We start from the raw sequence: 26975 nt of genomic DNA on the forward strand, positions 1-26975 counted from the left end.
TACATACAAAGTCCTAGTCAGCTAGCCTTTCTTTCCTGCATACATCACATGGCTTCATTTTAAACTCTGAAATTGTGCATCTTTAACCGCTTGCCGACCGCCGCAAGTAGATTTACTGCGGCGGTCAGCCCCGGCCAGGCAGAGTGTCGTTAATTAACGTCACTAGCCTGGGAGGGTCTGGGGAGCGAGCGTCCGATGTCCGCCGGTCACTCGGCGATCGTCGGGGGAGAGGGAGTAAGTCAGGCGGCTTATGTAAACAAGCCACCTGTCATTCTCCTCAGTGTAAAAACACTGATCAGACGGATCTACTATGTAGAACCGTTGATCAGTGTCCTTACACCTCAAGCCACAGCCAATCACAGTAGAAAGCACGCCCCTAGGGACACACATAGCCCCACCCTTTAAAAAAAAGTTAACCCCTTCACTGCCAGTGTATTTTTACAGTAACAGTGCATATGTATAGCACTGATTACTGTAGAAATGTCACTGGTAACCCCAAAAGTGTCAAAAATGTCAGTCAAGGGTCCGATCTGTCTGCCGCAATGTCGCAGTACCGCAAAAAAAAAATCGCAGATCGCCGCCATTATGCGTTAAAAAAAAAAACAACAAAAATGACAAAAATCTTTCCCTTTGTTAGTAAACGCGATAACTTTTGCGCAAACCAATCAAAATACGCTTTTTGCGATTTTTTTTACCAAACATAGGTAGGATAAAACAAATTGGCCCGAAAATGTTAAAAAATTTTGATTTTTACATTTTTTTGGGGGGAATTTCATATAAAAAAATGTGAAAAATATTGTTATTTTTGCAAAATTTACGCTCTTTTTTTGTTTATAGCGCAAAAAGTAAAAAGCGCACAGGTGATCAAATACCACCAAAAGAAAGCTCTGTGTGTGGGAAAAAAAGGACGTAAAATTTGTTTAGGTACAGCGTCGCACGACCGCGCAATTGTCCGTTAAAGTCACGCAGTGCCGAATCGCAAAATACCCCCTGGTCGTTTAGCAGCCAAATCCTCCGGGGCTTAAGTGGCTAAAGGGAAACTCCAACCAAATAACTAAATACGTATATGTAAATATACACAGGAGCTATCCAAAAATGTAAGTGAACATATGCTTATATTTACTTCAGTGATTGTTACAGTAATTATAAAGGCAATACTGATCACTTGCCTGATCCTCTTTTTACTTATCTGAGCCAGTTCTTCATCCACCTCAGGCTTGAGTCTGTAAAGAACATAAAGCTAAAATTAATATTAATGAACTCAGGGCAAGACACTGACATTAAATTTGTGAAGGCATCTAGCACTGGGTTATCAAAGCCGTGGCTATACCAATGCACAGTTTGCAAATTAACTGGATGTAGTTAGTGAGTTGAAAAGCTCTTCAAAGAATTTTGACTTACCTGCAAATTCCATATCTTGTAGTACATTATAGGACACAGGCAACTTATTCATACCTAATGGGCATAGCCTTGTACCTTCAGATGTTTGGACACTGGCAAGCTTTTGAGCTTTTGACCTCTATCCTGTAATCTTTGGAAACCACTGATTGAACCCACAGGTCTGGGACATCTGTGGTTCAGAGAGATGCAAACTTCAACAGACGCACCCCACTCTTAGGAGTGAGGTGCCCTTTTTTGTGAAGAGAGAGGGCTTAGGGGGCCTTTGTGGGCCAAGTCTTTTGCTGAAAGGAAGGGCTGAACGTAGGCTTTGATGCTAAAACCAGGGAAGAGCTTGGAGCTGCTTTGCATTTAAAGGAGCTAGGAGCACCCGAGGAGGAGAGGTTTGATATCGTTCTCTGAGGAAGCAATATTTTTTTACCTGTGACTTTCATGAATTGGTCAAGTCCCTCACCAAATAGGCATCTTCCTTGAAAAACTATATGTGTGAGGTGTCTTTTACAGATTTTGGTGTCAAGTTTTTAGCCAGAGAATCCTGCACATATGAACAGAGATAAGAGCTATTCTGGATATTTGTCTCATGAAGTGTTCCAGGGCATCTACATGGAAAAGAAGTGGAGAAGGAAGTTGTTGTAATTGCTCTGCTAATGCATGACACTGAACAAAAGGGTCCTGTTGATTGTTCATTGTCCTAGTCCACTTAGCTGCAGTTTGAAATACTGGAATAGTAGCAAGAGCTGGGTGCAAGGCTGGGCCTTCCAGGGTAAAAAGACCTTTTAAAAGCATCTCAAAGTTTTGCTAAATTATTGAATATCTTCACTGGGTAAAATTAGATGTTTATTTAGAACATAGATGCTGCTGTCAACCACAGGAACAGCCCACTTTTTTGTAAACTCTTTTTCAGTTGGATAGAGTTCAGAAATAAATCTTTGCCAAAGCGAAAATTCTTTCAGGAGTGAATCAATCATCACAGACTGCTCATGAGCAGGGAATGTTTTGCAAGACTTAGTAGATCTCTTTTGGCACTTTTCCACTGCAAGTACCGGCTCGGCTCCACTCGGCCCTGCTTGGTCCTGCTTGGCTCGGTTTGGTTTTCCACTGCATGGTACCGCATGGTACGGTGTTGGAGTGGTTCGGTACAGTTTGGTACGGTTTGCTTTTCCACTACAGTAGTAAGTGGGTGGGATAACAACAATTCTCTGACCAATCATTGGCTAGTAGTGACAAACAGTCAAGGCTGCATGCAAAGGATTGTGGGATATGGTACCGGTACGGCCCTCTTGAAACCACAACCGAGGTGGAACTGTTTAAGCGAGCTGAACCGTTCGGTTCCATTAGTGCCTAAAGGGGTCTGGCGAGACAGAGGAGTGTCCACCTGTACAATGGTAAAGCTTTTTCAGACAGAGGCACTGAGCTGAGCTTTTCAACATTAGCAAGCATATTGCAGGACGCTCCCTCTTCAATATAGTGACAGTGTGGGGGAGAGAAATCTTCTACAGCTTCCTCCAACACTGATTCTATGTCCACTTCATTCCTCCCCTAATTCAGCCCCCTCCAGGACTGGCATATCAGGGTCTGACTCTGTTTGAGAAACGGGAGTAGGAGAACAGGCAGAACATTTTTGAGCTCTGGATAAAGATGGCTGAATTATTCTATTTTCTTTTTCTTCCCCTGTCCTACCCTTTCTTCTTTTCTCCTCCCCCCTTTTTCTTCCTCCCCCTTCTCTCTTTTCCTTAAAGGAGTTGTAAAGGCAGAAGGTTTTTTATGTTAATACATTCTATGCGATAAGATAAAAAGCCTTCTGTGTGTAGCACCCGCCCCAGCACCCCTTAATACTTACCTGAGCCCCATCTCTATCCAGTGATGTCCACAAGTCCCTCGGCCGTCCAGGACTCTCCCTCCGGATTGGCTCCAGCAGTGACGTCATTGGCTCCCGCTGCTGTCAAAGTCAGTTAGCCAATCAGGAGAGGGGGGGGGTTGAATGGTGGCTCCGTGTCTCAATGGACACACAGAGCTGCAGCTCAGCTCGGGTGCCCCCATAGCAAGCTGCTTGCTGTGGGGGCGCTCAATGGGAGGGAGGGGCCAGGGGCAGCAAAGAGTGACCCGAGAAGAGGAGGATCTGCACTGCCCTGTGCAAAATTACTGCACAGAGGAGGTAAGTATAACATGTTTGTTTTTTATTAGAAAAAGAATGAGACTTTACAATCACTTTAAAGCTAGCCTCCCGCACTTGTGGGTCCTCCCATAGCCTTGTCCCGCTTGATTGTCTAGAACCAGTAAAGGAGCAACCAAGATGGATACCACATTAGAGATCTGGAGGAGCAAATTGCAACACTGGGCAGGACTGACAACCTTGAAAGGGGTCCTCTACTCACTAAGCAGGTGGTTAGTAGGGTTGATGTGGAGGGTAGAGGGGTAAGACAGTATTATTAGGTAGGAAGATGGGTTACTGTAGTCAGAGGGAGTGGTAAGGGCTCACAGAAAAGGAAGGCCAGCCATGGGTTTGAGCAGCCTAACGGATTTGCAAAGTTGGGTAAAGATGTGGGGTGGCAAGCTCAGAGGTGGCAGCCCTAGATGTCACTAGTATCTAGTAGTGGTGGTGAGGGTAGTGCAGGTAGGCCTAGACAGTTGGTGGTAATAGGGGATTCTACAATCAGAAGGACCAGGATCGCCTCAATCGAATGGTTTGATGTCTCCCTGGTGCCAGGGTTTGACATATGGTGGACCAGGTTGAAAAATTACTGGGAGGGGCTGGGCATGACCCAGCTGTCTTGGTCCATGTTGGAACCAATGACAGAATACATGGAAGGTGGAGGCTCCATAAGAATCAATTTAAAAAAACTAGGCTGCAAGTTGAAGGGAAGGACCTCCAAGGTGATATTCTCTGAAATATTGCCGGTGCCATGTACAACACAGAAAAGACAGAGGGAGATTAGAGAACTGAATGATTGACTAAAAACCTGGTGTAAGAAGGAGGAATTTGGGTTTCTGGAGCACTGGGCTAACTTTTCATTGGGGTACAACCTTAAGGATAAAGATGGTTTGCACCCTAATGGAAGGGGGTCTGCTGTGCTGGGGGAGAAGTTTTTGGGAAGGCTGGAGGAGTATTTAAGCTAGGATTGAGGGGGAGAGTGAAGAAGGCTCCCATTTTACAAACAACCATTGGAAATGGTACTTTTTGTAGTGAAATAAAAAATAAGCATAGGTGTGCAAAATGTGACAATGAATTAAAGTGTTTGTTCACCAATGCCAGAAGTCTGCCAAGCAAAATAGGTGAGTTGGAAGCTCTGGTGCACGAGGAGAACAATGATTTATTTGGTATTGCTGAATCTTGGCTTCATTCTTCACATGACTGGGCTAACAATATTCCTGGCTATGCTCTATTTCGGAAAGACAGGGTAAAACGGTGATAAGTGATCTTAAAGCAAGTGTGAAAGAGTATCTAGTTGATGGAGAGTGTGATGAGGCTGAAGAATTATGGGTCGAACTGCACATGGGTGTGTGTACTACAAAGGTAATCATTGGAGTTTGTTATAGACCTCCCAGTGTTAATGAGGAGGTGGTGACTCAGAGCTCCTGGCACAGATAGAAAGGGCTGCAAGGGCTGGGAGGCTGAAAATGAGGGATTTTACCTACCTGGAAATTGACTATAGGTAATGGCACTGTTGGAACAGTTAAAGGGCAAACATTTATAAAACTATTACAAGACAATTTTATGGTCCATTTCATTGAGCCCCCGACTAGAAATAATGCGCTGCTGGACCTGGTAATCTCCAACTATGCAGAGTCTATTACTAATAATCATATACTGTAAAAGAACATCTGGGTAGCATTGATCATAACATGGTTTAATTTATTGCTAGCTGTAAGCAACAAGGACATACAGGAAAGATAAAAACATTTAACTTGAAGAAAGCAAATTTTCTGAGGATGAGGGCTTCATTTCAAGTCGTAGACTGGGAGAAAATATTGGTATCGATGAACACAGAACAGAAATGGGAATTATTCAAAAGGACTGTATGTCAACTCACTGAAAAATATATTTCCATGGGCAATAATAAATTTAAAAGGCTAAAAATAAATAAAAATAATGGTTCACATCCAAAGTTAGAAAAGATATAAATAACAAGAAAAGAACTTTTAAAAAATATAAAAATGAAGGAACACTCATGATTGTTTAAATGTTACAAAGAATATAACAGAATATGTAAAATGGAAATCAAGGCCGCAAAAATTCAAAAGATACAACAGATTATAAAAGATAGGTCAAACCCAAAAAAATTCTTCAGATATATTAATAGTAAAAAGGTCAGGTAAATACCTTCTTCAGCTCTGTGTATACAAATGAGCATAAGGGGAGCTCATGGCCATAATGAGGATGGTATGGACACAGCCCCAAATGATCCACAATGGCTCAAAAGTGATATGGTCCAGAAATATTTAGACAGCATAAGGGTGAATAAAACACCGGGTCCAGATGGCACCCAGGAATCCTTAAAGAATTGAGCTTTGTCATTTCAAAGCCTTTGTTTCTAACTCTTAGGGACACTTTGATGACTGGAATAGTACCACTGGTTCGGTGTAGGACCCTTTTAGGGATCAAAGTCTTTACCAAGTAATTATAGACCTGTTACTTTAAAGTGGAGTTCCACCCATTTTTTTCACTTTAGATCTATGTAATCCCCTTTAAAACGACTTTTACCAATGGAAAGTTTTTTTTTTTTTTTTGTTGCTAGTAAATACCTGATTTTCTGCTTTATTTATCCTCTTCTCACTTCCGGGTCCGGTTGGCGATTACGTCATTCGGCGATTCGCAGTGTGTGCTGGGATTTATTTCAGGGCATGAAATCTCGCATTATTACACAGGAGATGAGCTGTACTGTGTGTTCTGCCCCACCTCCGCTCCGTCTCCTCTCAGTGAGCGAGGACTGAAAGCATTATATCCTCCCTGAGCTCACTGAGAGGAGGCGGGGCGGAGGCGGGGCGGAGCACAACCTCAATACACTACATCAGTGGTTCTTAACCTGGGTTCGATCGAACCCCAGGGGTTCGGTGAGTCAGTCTCGCGGGTTCGGCGGAGGTCAAGGCACACCCGACTCATATGATTCGTGATGACACGCCCCGCTCATTGGCTGCAGGTGATCACGCAACATCGCTTGGCCTATCTGTGCTGCAGGGAATTTGGCACACCCAGTAGTCTAATTGTAACTGTCGTGATGGTACTTCGTGTGATTTCTTTCTTAATATTAATCCCTTCATACTAACTATGTCGAGCAAAAAAAGAAAGTGGTCAGACGAATATGTACAATATGGATTCACATGTATAACGGAACGTGATGGGAGTCAGCGTCCTAACTGCATGATTTGCAATGCCAAGTTGAGCAATTCTTGTCTAGCACCGGCAAAACTAAGAGAACACTTCCTTAAGCTGCATGGAGATGGAAAATACAAGAACACATCGCTCGCTGAATTCAAGGGGAGGAGAGCCAGATTCGATGAAAAGGCTAGTCTGCCTTGTTCTTTAATGGTTTTGTTCTTTAATGGTTTTGTTCATTTTGTGCACCTATGTATAAATAAATACCTAAATATATACCTATGTTTTGAATTTGAAAAAATCATATTTTATTTTTCCAATTAAGAAGGGTTCGGTGAATGCGCATATGAAACTGGTGGGGTTCAGTACCTCCAACAAGGTTAAGAACCACTGCACTACATACATACAGCTCACTGAGAGGAGGCGGGGCGGAGGCGGGGCAGAACACGCAGTACAGCTCATCTCCTGTGTAATAATGCGAGATTTCATGCCATCCGAGCACACACTGTGAATCGCCGAATGACGTAATCGCCGACCAGACCCGGAAGTGAGAAGAGGATAAATAAAGCAGAAAATCAGGTATTTACTAGCAACAAAAAAAAAAAACTTTCCATTGGTAAAAGTCGTTTTAAAGGGGATTACATACATCCATGTAATCCAATTTATTAAAAATGGGTGGAACTCCACTTTAACTTCTATAGTTGGGAAGATACTGGAAAGTTTAATAAAGATCCCATCTTTAAAAAATATTTTACGCAACAGACATGAAAGACAGAAGTTGTCAGACAAATTGGATTTATTTTTTAGGAGGTTAGTAAAATCTTGGACAGAGGGGGTGGCTGTGGACGTAGTATACTTAGTTTTTGCAAAAGCGTTCCCCACACACTGCTAATGTGTAAGTGTACAGGCTTGGAAAAATCAGAGAGTAGTGGTTAATCATTCATACTCTGATTGGTCTAAGGTTATCAGTGGTATACCCCAAGGTTCAGTGTTGGGACCCTTACTTTTTAATATATTTATAAATGATATATATATATATATATATATATATATATATATATATATATATATATATGTCCTTTAAATTACCTCAATGCACGGTTTAATTAGGCAACTATGTGGCAAATGAGGTTTAATGTTGATAAACGTAAAGTTATGCACTTGGGGGCTAAGACACATCATACATAGTAGGGGGAGTACAACTGGGGGTATCAATTGTGCAGAAGGATCTGTGGGTTCTGGTAGATCATAAGCCTAATACTAGCATGCAATGCCAAGCTGTGGAAGATATATATATATATATATATATATATATATATATATTGTGGGATTGATTAGCTCGGTGGCGGGCGTGGATGACCCCTTTGGGGGGTTTGTTACACAGGGAGATAGCCGAGAAGTGGCTGCAAACAACAGTTTGGTTTATTCATGCAATTTTCTTCACACAAGTGCAAGCGTCAAAAATATCCAAAATAAAATAAAACACAAAATAAATCCTTGCCACTGTGGGTGGCTACCTTCTCACACACAGGAACCTACCTACGGAAGTCTACTGTTGGGCAAACTTTGCTGATCCTACAGCAGACACTCAATAGTCCATTTATTTTCTCTTCACATAACAAATGTCCATTGAACATGTCCCTTTTCCTCTTCACATAGAACACATTCCTTTGTTTGTCTCTTCACATAGAAACCATTCCTTTGCTTGTCTCTTCACATAGCAAACAGTGCATTTATTTCTTTCTACATAGAAATAGTCCAAGACCTCACCTTGAGTAGTCTTCACACTTTTTACCCTCCTCAGCGCACATCGCTTCAGGAGGTCTTCCCCATGCTCACACAGCTTCAGGGGGCACACATTTGACTGTCCTCCTCTCCCCAGCTCACACAGCGTCAGGAGGCAGCAATCCTTCTCCCATGCTCACACAGCGTCGGGAGGCACACATCTGACTGTCCTCCTCTCCCCAGCTCACACAGCGTCAGGAGGCAGCAATCAATAAGACTTCCTTTGGACAAATTATAGAGGCCTTAACTTCCTCATTCCGAACAGCTGAAGGCCTTTCAACTTCCTTAAGCCGTCCTGGCTATCTCTGCAGCCGACACCCTATAGTAATTGGTGAATTGTCTAAACCAGGTGGAAATGTATCTCCTGTCTGTGACTACATCCACAGATTTACCTGACTTCCTGTCACAATATATATATATCTCATTCTGCCCATGTACGAATCATTAGTAAGCCCTCATGTGAAATATGCAGTTCAGTTTTAGGAACAAGTTTACTGAAAGCCTTGTTCCACCTTTATCTAATTTGCCCACGTGAGATATAGAGGAGATGATTACTCTGGAGACAAGTCGCTGGAATTCCAATGCTGCCAGTACCTAATGAACCATCTGTTACTTCCATAATACCTGCTTACAGACCATTGTAATGAGGGTCTGTGTTAATCGGTAAGAGGCTGTGAAATTGGGTGTTGGTGGTGGTCTCCATAGCACATTATCAAAAGACTTATTTTACTTCTTCCCTTCTTGGATGAGGAGTTCAGAGAAACTGATCAGCGCTGCACCTTTATTATTATAGTTGTGTATGATACACAATGCTTCAGTAAACTGAATGCCATTCAGCTTGGGTTTACATCTACAAGTACAGCTGATTATGAACGTGTGGGAATGTTTACTTACCGGGTCACCTTGTGTGTCTTGCTATGGCTGCCCGGCTGATCTCCACTCTCAGCTGAAGGTTGTTCTTTTATTGGCACCTGCACTGGCAGAGTCCCATCGTCTGCCTTCCAGATCAATTCATCTGATGGGCTTGGATCAGCTTCCAGCATCGGAGGCTCCTCAGTAGTAGCCAAACTGTAATAAGCAAGTCCAAACATCACGCTTAAAGACTGAAAGTGACTACAATGAACTGGCTCTGTTGCCCATAGCAACAAATCATCTTTTCTTTTTTTAGGTGTCTAATCTGCCCACCCTTAGAGGAAGGCACACAAGAAGTTCTAACCTTTTCTTATATTCATTACTTATATTCAGGTACTGTACATCTACAGTGAGGGAAAAAAGTATTTGATCCCCTGCTGCTTTTGTACATTTGCCCACTGACAAAGAAATGACCAGTCTATATTTTAATGGAAGGTTTATTTAAATAGTGAGAGACAGAATAATGTAAGAAGATGTTTATTCACTTCCTGCCTCAGAACACAACAGGAAGTGATAGGAAATATCTCCAAAGTGAGGGAAATCCTCTCTAAACCAATTATGTTTCCCAGGAACTTTGACAGTCAAGTCTCTGCAGTTTATTTCCCAGGTCTCCAAATGGGTTGCAGCCACTACAAAATGGTCCTGCATTTTCTATTTTTTTTTTACAGTATTATTATCAGTATTATTTACAGTGCCTTGCAATGGTTTAAGGAAGTTGTGATGAAATGCTGTTAAGTAAGAACGAAGAAATGCTGTAAAGTAAGAATGCTTTCAAAAAGTTATATTTTAATTGTTTATTTTTATCAATTTACAAAATATAAAGTGAGTGAACAGAAGAAAAACCTATTTGGTGTGATTACCTTTGGCTTCAAACCAGCATCAATTCTTACACATGCACACTTGTTACACTTGCACAAAGTCAGGTGTATGATTAACCAATTACACCAAGCAGGGGCTATTGATAATCAATTCCATATGTAGATTGAAACACAGTCAATAACAGAAACATCTGTGTAGCCCTAAATCTGGGTGAGGAGCAGCCAAACTCTGCTACTAATGTGGGGTTGTGGAAGACAATTTCATGTCACAGCTCATTGCAAGACAGAGCACAGGAACAAGACACAAGGTTGATACTGCATCAGCAAGGTCTCTCCCAGGCAAAGAAGAGTGGGGTTTCAAGATGAGCTGTTCAAGCTCTTTTGAAGAAGCATAAAGAAACAGGCAATATTGAGAAATGTAGACGCAGTGGTCAGCCAAAAAAATTGAATGCAGCAGATGAAAGATGCATCATGCTTACTTCCCATCTCCATCGGAAGATGTCCAGCAGTGCCATCAGCACAGAACTGGTGGAAACCAGTGGGACCCAGGTATACCCATCTACTGTCTGGAGAAGTTTGGCCAGAAGTGGTCTTCGTGGAAGAATTGCAGCCAGAAAGCCATACCTCCAACATGGAAACAGGGCTAAATGACTCAACTATGCATGAAAACATATGAACTGGGGTGCAGAAAAATGGCAGCAGGTGCTCTAGACTGATAAGTCCAAATTTCAAATATTTGGCTGTAGTAGGAGGCAGTTTGCTAAAGGGCTGGGGAGCGGTACAATAATGAGTGCCTGCAAGCAACAGTGAAGCATGGCGGAGGTTCTTTGCATGTTTGGAGCTGCATTTCTGCAAATGGAGTTGGGGATTTGGTCAGGAGCAATGGTGTCCTCAATGCTGAGAAATGCAGGCAGATACTAACCGGTCATGTCATAGCACAACAACCCCCAAAATACAGCCAATGTCATTAAGAACTATCTTCAGTATAAAAAAAGAACAAGGAGTCCTGGAAGTGATGGTTTGGCCTCCACAGAGCTGTCACCTTTCTCGCCTTGCCATACAGATGGCGAGGCGTGGCCGCTGTTAAGTACCTAACAGGGCATTTGAACCTGGGTACTTTGAGGTTCTGGGTCTGTTATCCTGCCTCTGAGCCACACTTCAGCTCATATGGATCCAGTCTTGTTTATCTGGCATTGCCTGCAGCACTAGGGGGCTGGACTTCACCTGAGTATGCTCCGGTCTCTCATTGTCCACCTGAAGCTATTTGCTCTTTTAAGTAAGGTATAAAACACTGCCTCTCCCTGAGAGCAGTGTCACTTCATTGTTCCTGGTTGACAGATTTAGTTCCTGTGTTCATGTCTCCTGAGCTTGTTTTCCAGACTGACTCCGGCTTCTGACCTTGCCTCCGCTCCGTGTTTATCCTGACTTGTGGCATCCTTTGACTACGGTTATTCCTGGACTATCCTTCCGTTTGTATTCCTACCGATACTGCTAATTGTATCACTTATCCTGCCAAGCCCCCCATGCACAGATTCACAGCCCTGGTGGCTTCCTTACCTTGTCACCTTGGACTGTGGATATCTGCAAGGGTGAGCGTACATCTTTGCACTACAGACTCCAACCAAGGTAAGCCCTGACAAGAGCCCTGAGCTCAACATGTAGTCTGTCTGGGATTACATAAAGTGACAGAAAGATTTGAGGCAGCCTACATCCACAGAAGATATGTGGTTAGTTCTCAAAGATGTTTGGAACAACCTACCAGCCAAGTTCCTTCAAAAACTTTGTGCAAAACATCTTGTCCCATTTGTCCCATTTAGCCAGACACCTAGAAGAATTTATGCTGTTTTGAAGGGTGGTCACACCAAATCTTGATTTTATTTGGATTTCTCTTCTGTTCATTTACTTTCCATTTTGTTACTTGATAAAAAAATAAACTTGTAACGCTTCTATTTCTGAAACCATTCTTAATTTTTCCCACCTGCCTAAGACTTTTGCACAGTAGTGAAGTTTGGGTGGATAGACCCTTAATGTTCCTTCCTCATGTGTCTTACCTGTCCAATTCCTCTGCTGACACATTTGGTCCAATAACTTCTTCTGCAAAAGACTCTTCTATAGGACATATCTCCTCGTTTGTTTCTGTCTCAGAAGCTGTGCCAACTATGTGTTCTGTAGAGGAAAGAACAAAAGTGTCTTAAAGAATCTACTCTTCATTGGTACTTGCCTTCTTTTAATCTTGATCACTGCAAGTGGTAGAGCAGATTCAGACAGGGGGGCCTCAAGGGTGGAAGCCATCTCTATATATTCTTATCCTGCAGTGGCACAAATTGTAATGCAGTCATCGCCAGATGGCATTTAGGCATGTTGTAGCTACAAAGAGGCTGAAGGAGATCAGCAACACTGAGAATTAGCAAAAGGTGAAAAACTAGATTTTTGACTTACCGTAAAATCCATTTCTCTGATGTTCATTAACGGACACAGCTCCTGACCTTCTTAACCATTGGGTTATACTGCCCCCTAAAGGAGTAGGACACTAGACAGAAAATAAGTCTGGCTATGCCTATGGGCAGTCCCAGGGGGTATACTCCCTCTCTCTGCTACTCAGGCACTCAGTTTTGTTACAGGCAGTATCAGAAGAATTACAACTCCACAGAGGGGTGGGGTGCTGTGTCCGTCAATGAACATCAAAGGAATGGATTTTATGGTAAGTCAAAAATCCCATTTTCTCATTCGTTCATTGACGGACACAGCTCCTGATCTTCTTAACCATTGGGATGTCCCAAAGCAGTGTTAAATGAGAGGTGGGAACAGCGAAAAATAAATCCCCACAGCTAACTCTAGCCAACCAGGTAAACAGGAGCTCAACCAAAACAACTAGAGCTCACCTAAAAAAACAATACACCCTCAAAGAGGACCAGATCCTCTAAACAGCAGCCTGCAAAACCTTGCGGCCAAAGGAAGCAATGCGAACACATCCATTTTATAGAACTTTGTGAAAGTGTGCACCAACAACAAGATGGCCGCCTTGCAAACCTGTGTCACTGATGCCTGATGACGGAAGGCCCAGGAGGCACTGAGCGCCCATGTAGAGCACACCTTGACAGGGAAAGGAGGAACCTGACCATCGATGGAATAAGCCAAAATCACCATCTGTCTGATCCATCTGGAAATGGTCGCAGACGAAGCGGACAACCCTTTCCGAGACCCATCCGTAAGCACAAAAAGTGAGTCTAATTTCCTAAAAGACTCTGTAGCTGCCAGGTACACCCTGATCACCCAGACGACATCCAAGGCATGCAAAGCAATTTCCTTTGGATGTTTTGGCCTGGGACACAGGGAAGGCAACACAATGTCTTCATTCAAATGAAAATCAGAGACAACCCGAGGAAGGAACGACGGGCAGTGGTGAAGAACCACCTTATCACTGTGAACCACCAAGTAAGGAATAAAACAGGGTAAAGCTGCCAATTTAAAGCCCCCAAAAAGGCCACCTTCTGGGACAGTGTAAGCAGGAGAATCTCCCGAAGATTCTCAAAAGGAGGCTTCTGGAATTGAGGTACCAAGGTGGCAACAGACCGCACTGGAGGGGTTAAGTGCCTAACTCCCTGAAGAAAAGTACACACCAAGGGATATGTGGCCAATGGCCATTGCAAGAAGACCACTAAGGCCGACACATGGCCCTTGATAGTACTCAAGGCCAGTTTCTGCTCAACCCCCCTGTAGAAGGAAGGTCAAGATCCGAGCCACTGAAAAAGGAGCGAGGATGAACTCTTGAAGACTCACACCAAGCAATGTACTTCTTTCACGTACGATGGTAGATCTTACTAGAAGTAGATTCCCTAGCTTTTAACAGCGTTGGAATCACGGACTCAGACAAACCTCTATCCATCAGCACCTGGCGTTCAACAGCCAAGCCGTCAAAGCCAGAGACTGTAAAGCAGGATGGAAGATCAGTCCTTGGGACAGCAGATCCTCCCTCAGAGGAAGCTTCCAAGGAACGTCGGCGACCAGCCGCACCAGATCGGCTTACCAAGCCCGGCGAGGAGAGTCCGGGGCCACTAATATGCACAGAATCCCTTCTGCCTCGATCCTGCATAGAAATCTTGGCAGAAGCTTGAGAGGAGGGAAGGCGTAAATCAGATGATACTGACCCCAGGGGGTCACCAGCGCATCCATGGTGTCCGCCAGAGGGTCCCGTGACTGAGCCACAAACCTCTGCACCTTTCTGTTGAGCTGGGACGCCAACAGATCAAACTCTGGGATGCTCCACCGCAGACACAACTGATGAAACAAAAGGGGGGGGGGAAGAGGTGAGGTAAATGGCGCTGCCTAAAATAGATAATGATATGTCTGGGCAAAGACGCGTGTAATAAGGCACTTCGACAACTGAGTTATAAAAATTGCACTAGTTCATACCACAACATGAGACAATGAAAAAATGCCAAAATAATGCAAATAGTGATAAATGTAGAAATAATGGAAAACAAATATATTATTCACCAAAAAATGGTGAGAAAAAGACAAATAAATAAATGACTGAAAAGCCGTGGGTACAATGTGCAATGAAGTGGTTGAATATAGCGTTAATAACAAAACCGTAATAGATAAATAATAGTAAATGCAAAGTGCAAAGTGATCTCCAATGTGGTCTATTAGCAATAAATGCCAGTATAAAGTGGCTAATGCTATAAAAGAGCTAATAAATATAGTGTACAATGTGATAGTTGAAGAAAAAAAATATAGCAAATAGCAATAAATATCCAAGGTGCAAAGTGATCTCCAATGTAAACAATTGGCAAAATATAACAATAGATAAAGTGACTGGTGCTATAGGGACCAAGTGGAGGACCATATGGCTGGGGCGAAATAAATAGTGACTAAAGTCTTAAATTATGGTTTAAAGTCCATTTAGTGATAATTGGTGTTGCTTCCAAGTAATAGGTGAGTCTTGGGGTGATCCGTTCCAGATGTGCAGGTGAGGAATAAAAAGGTGTTCCCCTCTCAGTACAGCCCGCACTCACCAGAACACTGTACCCCTACAGGGGTAGAAGGCGTTGTACCCTTCTGGTGTGTAAACCCTTAATGGAATAAGGCCCTCCACTCATTGTTTCAGGTCATCTGGTCCGGACATCACTCCAGGACAGGAAACTTTCAAATGGTTATGCTCAATATGACTCCAAGGGACATCAGTATCAGATTAGTGGGGTAGGGGGATCCGGACCATGGATGGAAGAAGAGCCTCACATAGTAAAGTATTGTTTTGATAAACACGTTATTAAACAAAATGAAAAAGGTACTCACAATTTAAAATATGCAAACGAGCGTAAAAGGAAGTGGAACCGCAGCTCTCCTGAGTGTATGGCGAGGCTTCCGGAACGCCATGCGCTCCAAACACCGGAAGTGCGTTCCAAGTAACAGTGGAAGTGACGCAATTACGACTTACGCGTTTCGTCAGTCAGACGTCATCAGGAGACGGCCAACTGATGAAACACCTCCCGATGAAGATATAACTCCCCTTGGTCCAACGCCTGCCGACTGAGGAAATTTGCCATTTTTACACCCCTGGAATGTGTATGGCGGAGGGGGCTGGAACGAACCATTCTGCCCACCTTAGAATGCCGGCTACGACTGACTGTGTTGGAGGGAGGAGCCTGCTAATGGCGCCAAGTCCGTCTGCCTGCTAGAGCGCCGCAACGCCGTCAAGAGGAACGAGCGAAGGAATGTCCGATCCTCCGCTCATATGAGCACCTGACCTACCCCTGCCACCCTCCACTCTCCCCCCAGCCAGATCCCAGGGAGACGCCAGGGCATATGTGGAAGTTACCGACCTGAGCGACCGCAGCTGAAGACCGGGGAAAGCCATAGTGGATTGCTGTCCTGGATGAGAGAAGGATCAATGGGGAGAGAGAGAGGAGGTTAGCCCCTCCCGACACAGGCAGACAGAGCAGAGGGCAGTGTGAAACAGAGCCCAGTACGTGAGACGCTGCAGCATCAATTATCAGAGCAATTAATCGGCACACAGGGAGTGAAGCTATCAAGCATAACCAGCGAAGCTGCACAATCTACAAAGGACTGGTGAGAGGGATAAAATCCCATTTAAAACTTCTTGTATGCATGATTAAATCCTTCCATAGGACTTTGAACTGCTCTAAATAACCTGCATGTTCTGCCTGGGGGTGAATTGCTTAATACTCTAGAGGGAGTGTAAAGGACTAGGGTGAAGGTGAAAACCCCATCTAAAACACAATTAAACTTCTCCCATGTATGCCTCAAACCCCGAAATTGACTTTATGGTGCTCTGAACGATCCGTATGTTCTGCCTGGGGGTGAATTGCGCTGACTCCCAGAGAGAGAACAAAGGATTGGGGTAAGGAAGGTAACCACATTTAAACTTCTCTTTAAGCTTGTCCCATATCTCCCAACTGTCTTTATGCTGTACTGAATGACCTGTATACTCCGCCTGGGGGTGAATCACAAAGGACTGTGGAAAGGATTTAACAAGTGAGCCTCCCCTGAAGGCGTTATTTGAAAACTGATTGCAAGCATTGTTCAAAGGGAATACTATCAAGATAACCCATGGTGGAAAGGATATTATAGACTGTATTGCACTACCCTGTGATAGAAACCCCTCTGGCTCATTTGGCCATCCCTGCCTAAAGACAGGGCATGTTATAGCCCTCCAACTGCAGAGGACACAGGGATCGCTGGTACACCCGCCCATGCTAGAACGGCGAGAGGGCGAAAACCCTCCCATTATTATTACATTAACTCACATAGTATTTGTTCTGGGTCTCCGAACTGTGTGTACTAAGTCTATGTAATTACATGATGGACAGTAATACATCAAGGATCCCTACTTAGCTGAGACTCTATACCTATGTACAGCCAGGGATAAAGACATAGAGGGAGTCTGGTATAACCGGCCTGGAAGGAGCCACCAACACCAACTTATTCTTGGGATTGCCCTGATATAACTGTATACTACGCCCAAAATAAAATATTTAATTTCTAAGAGGGATTAAAGAGTGAGTGTACGTAACACTGACCGACTGAAATATACCAATTAAGTACCTCTACCCCCTCTGCCCCTACTGTACTGGAGGAACCTCTTGTGGTCAACCTCTGAGAAATTAAAAAGAGTTTCTACAGGGGAAAAAAAAACACCGTGAGGAATACAAGAGAGAGGTCCCTCAAAAGACCACAGGGGGCAACCCACTAAAGACTGACTACTTAGAGGAGGCCACTATTGAAATTTAAAAACTGGGTATATTCCTTTCAGTGCTAAAAATTTCTTGGCTAATTCCTAAGTAAATCCCTAAAAGAGGGACTGGATAGAACTCAGCGGGGCAAGAGAATTTTGAGGGAATATTGAGCAGGAGTACAGTTATTATCAAGAGTCATATAAACAAAGTATCACCATGTCCAAAATAAAGAATAAACAGACAAAGGAGACATCAGGGAAAACCGCAAAAATTATGGCAAGCCCTGGGACTATTAAAAGGTATATGACCCAGGAAGGGAAAGACCAAAATGAAATAACCGAAAACCAACAAGTGGTAAGACCAAAACAAACTAATGAAGGAAACAAAAAGATAAAAGGAACAAAGGCATCCGGGGCATCAGGTGAAGAGAGCCCAGACTTGTCCAGAGAGAGTATACAGACAACAGAGGACAAGGACCCGGGGAAGGAAGAAGATCTAAGGATGAACGACCACCCCCCAACAAAATTAGAAATGATGGAAATGTTCTCGAACCTGGATAAATCAATTAAAACTGAAATGGCCACTTTGTACAGAGATCTGGGCCATACATTAATAAGAGTAGAGGAAACTGAAAAGAAGATAAATACCCATGGGAAAAAGTTATTAAACTTAAATGAACGAATGCAGCAACTTCAGTTAGAACAGAGGAATATATTATATAAGATGGAAGATCAAGAGAACAGAAATAGAAGGAAGAACTTACGGATTAGAGGATTACCGGAAAAGAACAAAGAAGAAAATTTACAACAAATGCTGGAAAGTGTATTCAACCCCATCCTAGGGAATCCAATAACAGACAAAATAGAATTTGAAAGAGTACATAGAATACGGAAACCTCAGAGTGCCCCAAAAGGAAAACCAAGAGATGTAATAGCGAGATTCCATAGATATGAAGTGAGAGCCCAAATTTGGGAAAAAATGAAAGATAGACCAAAACTGAGATACGAAGAAGACGAACTACAAATATTCCCAGATCTTTCACAGGAAACGCTGAACAGAAAACGTATATTAAAACCAGTGGTGGAAGAGTTAAAGAAGCAAAATATACAATATTTTTGGAGACACCCGCCAGGACTGGGAGCACGAAGAGACGGAAAAATGGGCATACTGAGGTTTCCTGAAGATATGCCAACATTTTGTGAAACTTTAAAGCTACCAGAAATAGTGGTCCCAGGATGGACTGAAGAAGAAATCCTAGAGGAAGAAATTGAGGAAGAAACCCTGTGGCAGGAGAAGAAGAAAAAGAACAAGAAAATTAGGGAATAAGGAAGGAGGGAATTAAAGAGAAAGAAAAAAAAAAAAAAAAAAAAAAAAGAGGAGAAATGAGAGAAAAGAAACGACTGAACTGTGGAGGGGGGGGGGGCATGGGGGGAGGGGGGGTGGGGGGGAGGGGGACATTGTCAGAGGTTACATGAACGGACGGCACCAAGACGGGACAGTAGGCAGAACCTTTCACCCTAAACATGGGAGGGAAGGATGGGAGGGGCGAGCAGGGGCAGAGCTCAACCTCGGGAGAATGTCGATGGAGGGGAGGTGAATCGACTACCCTAGTTAAGGGAAAAGAGAGTACTAGGGCTCCATCAGGAGGGAAAAAAGGAGGAGGGAGGGGGGGAGGGAGGAGGGAGGGGGGTAGAGGGGGGAGGGGGAAGACGGAAGAAGAAAAACCAAGAAAGAAAAAATATCGAGCCCATAAAAACAAATACCTAGTACACCCAAAGAGGGATCATACTTCTGAAGAGACAACCCCTAGACAAACCTAGCTAAGAAAAAAAATGAGTGTAGTCAATTATATTTCGTATAATGTACGAGGAATGAATTCCCCTATAAAGAGACAAAAAATCCTAGGTGAAATTAAGTATTTAAAAGCAGATGTTATATTCCTACAGGAGACCCACATCACACATGAATCAAATGTCAGATTGTATTCCCATAGTCACCCCACCTGGTATTATGCTGATACACTTAAAAAAAAATCAAGTGGGGTTGCTATTGGCCTCGCTAAAGGGATTAGATTTAACCTAGAAGACAGATTGACCGATCCGGAGGGAAGATATCTTCTCCTGAAAGGGACGCTAAACGGAGAGGAGGTTACATTAGTAAACATTTATGCCCCGAATGAAGGACAAATAGCCTTCCTGGGGAAAATTCTGGGGAGGATAACAAATTTTAAGAAAGGAGGAGTGGTCTTGGCAGGGGATCTCAACCTGAGCCTCGACCCAAAAATGGATAACACAGCAAAAAATCAAAGGCGCTCGAACCACCAGACTAAGGAAATAAGGACAAAACTGTATCAGAACCAACTAGCAGATATCTGGAGGATACTTAATCCCAAGGAGAGGGACTATACTTATTACTCAAACATATATAAGACATACTCCAGAATTGATTATTTCCTTATAGAACATAGATGGATCGAGAAAGTCTTAGAGGCAAAGGTCGGGATTAGGACCTGGTCAGACCACTCCCCCATTTCGGTAAAAATAAAAATGGGGAAAGAGCCAATTAAAAAGTCTATGTGGAAAATAAATGAGGAACTGATTAGAGATAAAAAATGGGGCAAGGAAATAGAAAAAGAACTGGAATTTTATTTTCAAACGAATGATACTGAGGAACTACCCAAAAATATAATATGGGAAGCGCAAAAAGCATATATGAGGGGAGTATTAATTTCAAAAGGAGCACAAAGGGAAAAAGAGAGAACAGAAATAAAGGACAGATTAATGAGAGAGATCTATGAAATAGAACAAAAAAGAAAAGATATAATAACAAAAACAACAGAAAAAAAAAAAGAATTAACCTCCCTGATAGAGAAGAAAAAAGAAGAACTAAAAGAAATATTGGAACAGGAAATAAGACAAGAATACAACAAAGTAGCGAGAGAAAAATATGTGGAGGGTAATAAGATTGGAAAAAATCTGGCAAGAATACTCAAAAAGAAAAAATCAATAAATTTTATAGACCGAATTAGGAATAGAGAGGGGGACCTGGTACATTCTACCACCGAGATAGCAGGGGAATTCCAAAAATACTATGGTAACTTATATGCAGTAAGGGGAGTGGGTAAACAAGAAGACAGCCTGGAGAGAGAGGAAAAGATTAAAAATTATTTGGTAAAAGCAAAAATGAAAAAAATAGATAAGGAGAAAATGGATCTACTTGAGGCCCCAATTACGGAACAAGAAATAGAAAAAGCAATAAAAGATACCCCAGGAGGAAAAAGCCCAGGACCGGATGGATTTACAATCAGTTACTATAAACAATATAAAGACCTTTTAATCCCTAGGTTAAAAGGATACATGAACGGCCTGGGCTCTCAATTTGAAATGAGTAGAGAGGCCCTTCTTGCATCCATCACAGTTATTCTAAAGGATGGGAAAGACCCAACACTGTGCTCAAGTTATAGGCCGATATCTCTTTTGAACGCCGATACAAAGCTGTTCACGAAAATAATAGCAACTAGAATTAAAGGGCTGATGGCGGACTGGATACATGATGACCAGTCGGGCTTTATATCGGGCAGACAGGGAAAAGACAATGGGATTAGAACAATTCTGCTAATAGAACAAATGTTAAGAAATAAAGACCCAAGTGTGATTTTATCAATCGACGCAGAAAAAGCATTCGACCGGGTTAACTGGGGGTTCATGTTGAAAACACTTGAAGAAACGGGCATGGGCCCCAGAATGATGTCATGGATAAATACATTGTACAGTCGACCATCAGCAAAAATAAAAATAAATGGGACAATGTCCGAATCGTTCGACATGTACAATGGTACGAGACAGGGGTGCCCCCTGTCCCCATTATTATTCGTGATATCATTGGAACCCTTGTTAGCAACAATTAGAGAATGCCCGGATATCAAGGGGGTGGAAATTGGGGGAGTAGAACATAAGGTTGCGGCTTTTGCCGATGATCTGCTGCTTTATGTTTCCAACCCTAGGATTTCTCTGCCAAACATAATTAGAATCTTCAAACAATATGGAGAGCTCTCAAATCTAAAAATCAACCAAACAAAGTCAGAAATATTAAGAATTAAAATGAGTACTCAGGAGGGGGATGGGTTAAAAACAGAATTCCCTTTCATATGGAGAAATGACGAGTTAAAATATCTTGGAATTAAACTAACACCAAAAATAGAACAACTATATATAGCTAATTTTATCCCATTATTAAATGATATAAAAACAGAAATAAATAGACTAATCTCAAGAGCCATATCATGGATGGGCAGAATAAATGTAATAAAAATGACGATCCTCCCAAAAATCTTATACAAGCTCCAAATGATACCTATTCAGATCCCTGAAGCATTCTTTAAAACACTAAAGGCACTAATAACTAAGTTTGTTTGGAAGCACAAAAAACCAAGGATTAAATACACTACACTAAGTAGAACTAAAAATCAGGGGGGATTGGCATTACCCGACATTAAAAAATATTACCAAGCCTCAATTATCTCACGGGTGATGGAATGGGGGAAAAAAGAAAGTAGGAAAAATTGGGTAAAAATGGAAGACACTTTAAGTGGCACTAAACTAGGTAAAATTATGTGGATCCCACCCAAATATAGAGAATTGAAAACTGATACACATATTATTACACGACAAGCACTAAAAATATGGGACTTAATATACAACAGAGGAAATTGGGAGTATAATTCATTATTAATACCACTACAAGACACAAAATTTTTTCCACCAGGGGAAGGAAAAGAGCACGGAAATTGGTTGGGAGATGGAGACAAAAGATTAAAAGATATAATGGAGAAGGGAAAAATAAATACTTTATCGGAGCTTAAAATAAAGAAAATCAATTGGAACTTGGATGAGTGGAGGTATCGTCAACTTAAACATTTTGTAGCATCCCTCCCCCAGCCAATAAGAGACATAAACGACCTTAACCCATATGAACAAATCTGCATCTCCGAAAAAAATAAGAATAATATCTCAAATATTTATAAAATCTTGAATAGCGGGGAGGGTCAGGGGAACCTCCCAATGCTGGAGAGATGGAAGAACGAATTAGGGGTTCAAAGGGGGGGATCCCAGTGGGATAAAAGTATTAGGCTGGCCCATAACTCGGCGATAGATAGCAATACGGCGGAAATGAACTACAAATTACTCTCCAGATGGTATAAAACCCCAGATAAAGTGGGGAGATACCACCCGGAGACCTCAAGATTTTGTTGGAGAGGCTGCCAGGAAATTGGAACAATGACACATATATGGTGGGATTGCCCTAAAATAAAGGTATTTTGGAAGGAGGTCCTCTCTTTAATTAAAAGAATTACTAATATAGAGGTCAAAGAGGACCCATGGGAATGTCTTTTTCATGGGACGACAATGCCGATCAAACTATATAAAAAAACCCTAATCCCCCATTTGCTTAACTCAGCGAAAAGCCTAATTCCATTAAATTGGAAAAAAACAGAAGCCCCATCAAATAAAGAATGGATATCACGGGTGGAGACAACAAGAAAATTAGAATTATTAAAACCCTGGGGAGAACAGGACCAAGAGTATGAAAATAGAATAGAGATTTGGGAAGTATGGCAAGAGTATAAAAAAGGAGAAATAAGGGCTCATTAAGTATCTTCCGCAAGGGGGGGGAGGGGGAGAGGGGAGGGGAGGGGGAAAAAGTAAGGGAGATGTATGCATATAGTTTAAATCCCCCCATTTAAGGAGGGATGATATTATTGTATTAATAAAGTTTTGTATGTTGAAAATCTTTAATAAAGAAAATTAAAAAAAAAAAAAAGAATGCCGGCTACCTCCAGAACTGCCAGGAAACTTCTTGTGCCCCTTTGGTGATTGACGTAAGCCACAGCCAATGTTCCAGGTACAGTCTAATCGCTCGGAGTACCAAGACATTGATCGGTAGTCTGGACTCTTCTTGTCTCAAACCACCAAGTAAGGAAAACGACAGGGTAATGCTGCCAATTTAGACTACTAGTCGAGAACCGGTCATATGTGACCTCGCGAAGTGTTTAACTCACCAGCCAGCCCCGTCCGGTAGGACTATGTAACGACTGACCTAGCGTGGAGCTGAGGTCTGCGCGGGCTCGCTGCCCAGACTGGGGTAAACACTGGATCTAGATTATCCAGCCCGTTGCCCAGTCCGGCAGTTGAATGTAGATCTCACAAGAAAAAAGCCAGGAGAAAAAGATTCTATCTAAACAGAAAAAATTGCCAGGACCAGAGATCCCAGCAAGGAACTAGGTCCTTATTCCTGACTAGGCATAAAAAGACCTATAGCAGTAAGGGGGGTTATACCCCCTGGGATTGCCCATAGGCGCAGCCAGACTTTTTTTCTGCCTAGAGTCCTACTCCTGTAGGGGGCAGTATAACCCAATGGTTAAGAAGATCAGGAGCTGTGTCCGTCAATGAACGAAAGAGAAATAAGTAATTTCGAAAAAATAAAAAAATGCCAATTGTTTATGATACACAGTGTTTTAGCAGATGAAATATCATTAATTTGGAGTTTACGTTTATTAAAAGTTCAACTTCAGGCTGGCCACTCACCCCTGGATGTTGTCCCTCTTAAAGCACCTCCCTACCACCTGTCTGAAATGAAAGAAAATTAGTATACATAACATTTACTCTTCCTCTTCAGCTTCCTTCAGCAGTGTGCAGGTCCTGAATGCTGCAGAGGGTAGTGCCTTGTAATGATGTAGTGCCGCTCTGCACAGTATTGTTCTGTTAGCCCAGGATGACATGGTGACGCATCCCCAGCAGGGAGTCCTTGATGCCCTAGGCTCACAGGAAATGGGTTAAATAATATTGGGCATCATTCAACCTGAAAGAAGAGCTGCACTGGACCTCAGAGCAGTAAGCTTGTGGGGGACATCACCATAAAGGAGGTGAATATTGCATCAAGAGCTTTTTTTTATGTTTTGACATGCTAGACAATGTATTTGGTGGCATTCTGTTTTAAACACTTCAGCTCTGGAAATGTTACCCCTTTTCATGACCAGGCCATTTTTTGCGATACGGCACAAATTGGACACCTGACACTTTTTTGGGAACCAATGACACAATTACAGTGATCAGTGCTAAAAGAATGCACTGTCACTGTACTAATGATACTGGCAGGAAAGGGTTAAAGGATAAGTCCACCCTAAAACTAAAATCCCAGCACCTATAGATCTCCACGTTCTAACACTAACCTATCTAGCCCTGTAAAGAAGAAATCATATATCAATCATTTTTTAAGCCGATCCGACTCCGACCGGCTTTGCTGTGGAGGGGTGTGCAGAGGACACAGTTGACAACGGAAGCCCTATAGTAAGTCTATGGGTGACGTCACTTCCCATTCATTTCACACCCATTGTCAGCCGTGTCCTCTGCAGGTCTTCCACCGCTGGAGATCGGGGCTTCAAAAAAGGTAAGTATACTGATTTCTTCTTTACAGGGCTAGATAGGTCAGTGTTAGAACGTGGAGATCTATAGATGCAACGATTTTAGTTTTAGGGTGGACTTATCCTTTAACATCAGGGGCGATCAAAGGGTTAAGTATGCTCCTAGGGAGTGCTTTCTAACTGTGTGGGGGTGGCTTCACTGGAGGAAGATCGGGAGATCCGGGTTTCTGCTTAGCAGAAACACAAGATCTCCATCTTCCTTTCTGACAGAACGGTGGTCTGCCTTGCTTACATAGGCAGACCGCCATTCTGCCTTTCCTGTGAACGATCAGCGGGTCCCAGGGGACACACTGATTGGCTCCCGCTGTGTCCAATCACAGCAGGAGCGGGCCTCTGGCAGCACGCACGTGTGCCCCGGACCCTGTGCACAAAATCACATATAGGTACCTGATTTTGCGCAGGTGATCCATAAGCGGGTAATGTACTTTGGTTTATTAAATAGGCCTACTAATATTTGATATCACTACATGTGTTGGGTCTTACCTTTTTCCTCAGTAAGAACCTTGCAGGCCGTTGTACACTGCACTCCAGAGTGAGATGCTAGCTCCTTGCTTTCTGCTTTCCTGTGGGATCCCTTGCTACCACGAGGGGATCGTCTACACACAACGGGTAAAGCTGCCTGTGGCTGAGAAGTTGTGGCTTTGTGGTAGGATTCTGACTGCTGGACATTGGCTCGCTGACGTCTGCTGCTCCGACCTGAGGGGAGGTGAAAAATTAGTAAGTGCAAATGCCGGAACACATGCACTCCAAATATTCTAACTTACATACACGTTTCGTCTCACAAGACATCAAAACATCATCTGGGGTGATGTCTTGTGATGATGTCTTGTGAGACGAAACGCATTGGGTCAGCTACAGGGTTTGCGGTCACTTTGTCTACCATTTACAAGCGCTTTTTTATCATCAATACTGTAAGTGTTCCTACTTTTTAAAAATAAATGGTTCCTTTACTGGAAGACACTATGTGAGCTTTCTATTTTATCGAGCTCATGTGGAGGATATCTTGGCTGTGGTCTCAAGTGGTTACCCATTGATTATACCATATGGATGCCGCGATGCATTTGGAGGTGGTCTCTGAGTACTGAAGGCATTCCAGCGTCGGCAATACAGTCACAACTATCTTTTCCCACATAAGTGAGTGACCTAAAGAGTGAACAATCTATTGAGGCCTATCCATCTGGTAAGCCCCCTCCTACCTTCCTCATTCACCTGTGGAGGTTATATATACCAGAGATTACAGTTACTCTTTTCAAAAGGAGATATTTGCACTTTGCACTTTTGGTGGACTTTTCTACAGACAACATTGTATTCATTCATTTATTTTTTCTTGAACTGGATCGACTATATGCTTTTAATCACTATTTATTGCGTATATGCACGTTTATGATTATTAACAAAGTTCATTTCACTATAAAACTTTAATATATGTTTGCACTATTTTTGCTTTATTTGCACATACTGACTTATATGTCTTGAATCTCACTTCACATATTTATTGTTAGTTATTTTCACACAGCCTGTCTAAACCGCTGACAACAAAAGTGAGTACTAGGTTAAAATGTCCAAATTGGGCCCTATTAGCCATTTTCCCTCCCCGGTGTCATGTGACTCGTTAGTGTTACAAGGTCTCAGATGTGAATGGGGAGCAGGTGTGTTAAATTTGGTGTTATCACTCTCACTCTCTCATACTGGTCACTGGAAGATCAACATGGCACCTCATGGCAAAGAACTCTCTGAGGATCTGAAAAAAAAATTGTTGCTCTACATAAAGATGGCCTAGGCTGAAGGAAGATTGCCAAGACCCTGAAACTGAGCTGCAGCATGGTGGTTAAGACCATACAGCGGTTTAACAGGACAGGTTTTACTCAGAACAGACCTCGCCATGGTCAACCAAAGAAGTTGAGTGCACGTGCTCAGCGTCATATCCAGAGGTTGTCTTTGGGAAATAGACGTATGAGTGCTGCCAGCATTGGTGCAGAGGTTGAAGGGGTGGGGGGGGTCAGCCTGTCAGTGCTCAGACCAAACACAGCACAATGCATCAAATTGGTCTGCGTGGCTGTCATCCCAGA

At 42.7% G+C, this 26975-nt stretch overlaps 1 protein-coding gene across 1 annotated transcript in view; it reads right to left on the bottom strand.

Moving 5' to 3' along the window:
• LOC309562501 (zinc finger protein 692-like) overlaps positions 1 to 26975 on the bottom strand; it is an 84027-nt gene that overhangs the window by 37234 nt on the left and 19818 nt on the right. Inside the window, exons 5-8 of the mRNA XM_082266737.1 lie at positions 25390 to 25602; positions 12279 to 12393; positions 9392 to 9565; positions 1166 to 1223 (exon numbers count right to left, since the gene is read on the bottom strand). Coding sequence (XP_082122863.1) covers positions 1166 to 1223; positions 9392 to 9565; positions 12279 to 12393; positions 25390 to 25602 — 560 coding nt within the window. The remainder of the gene's footprint in view (positions 1 to 1165; positions 1224 to 9391; positions 9566 to 12278; positions 12394 to 25389; positions 25603 to 26975) is intronic.

Source organism: Pelophylax lessonae, assembly GCF_965119305.1.
Source record: "Pelophylax lessonae genome assembly, chromosome: 9".
Classification (NCBI taxonomy): Eukaryota; Metazoa; Chordata; class Amphibia; order Anura; family Ranidae; genus Pelophylax; species Pelophylax lessonae.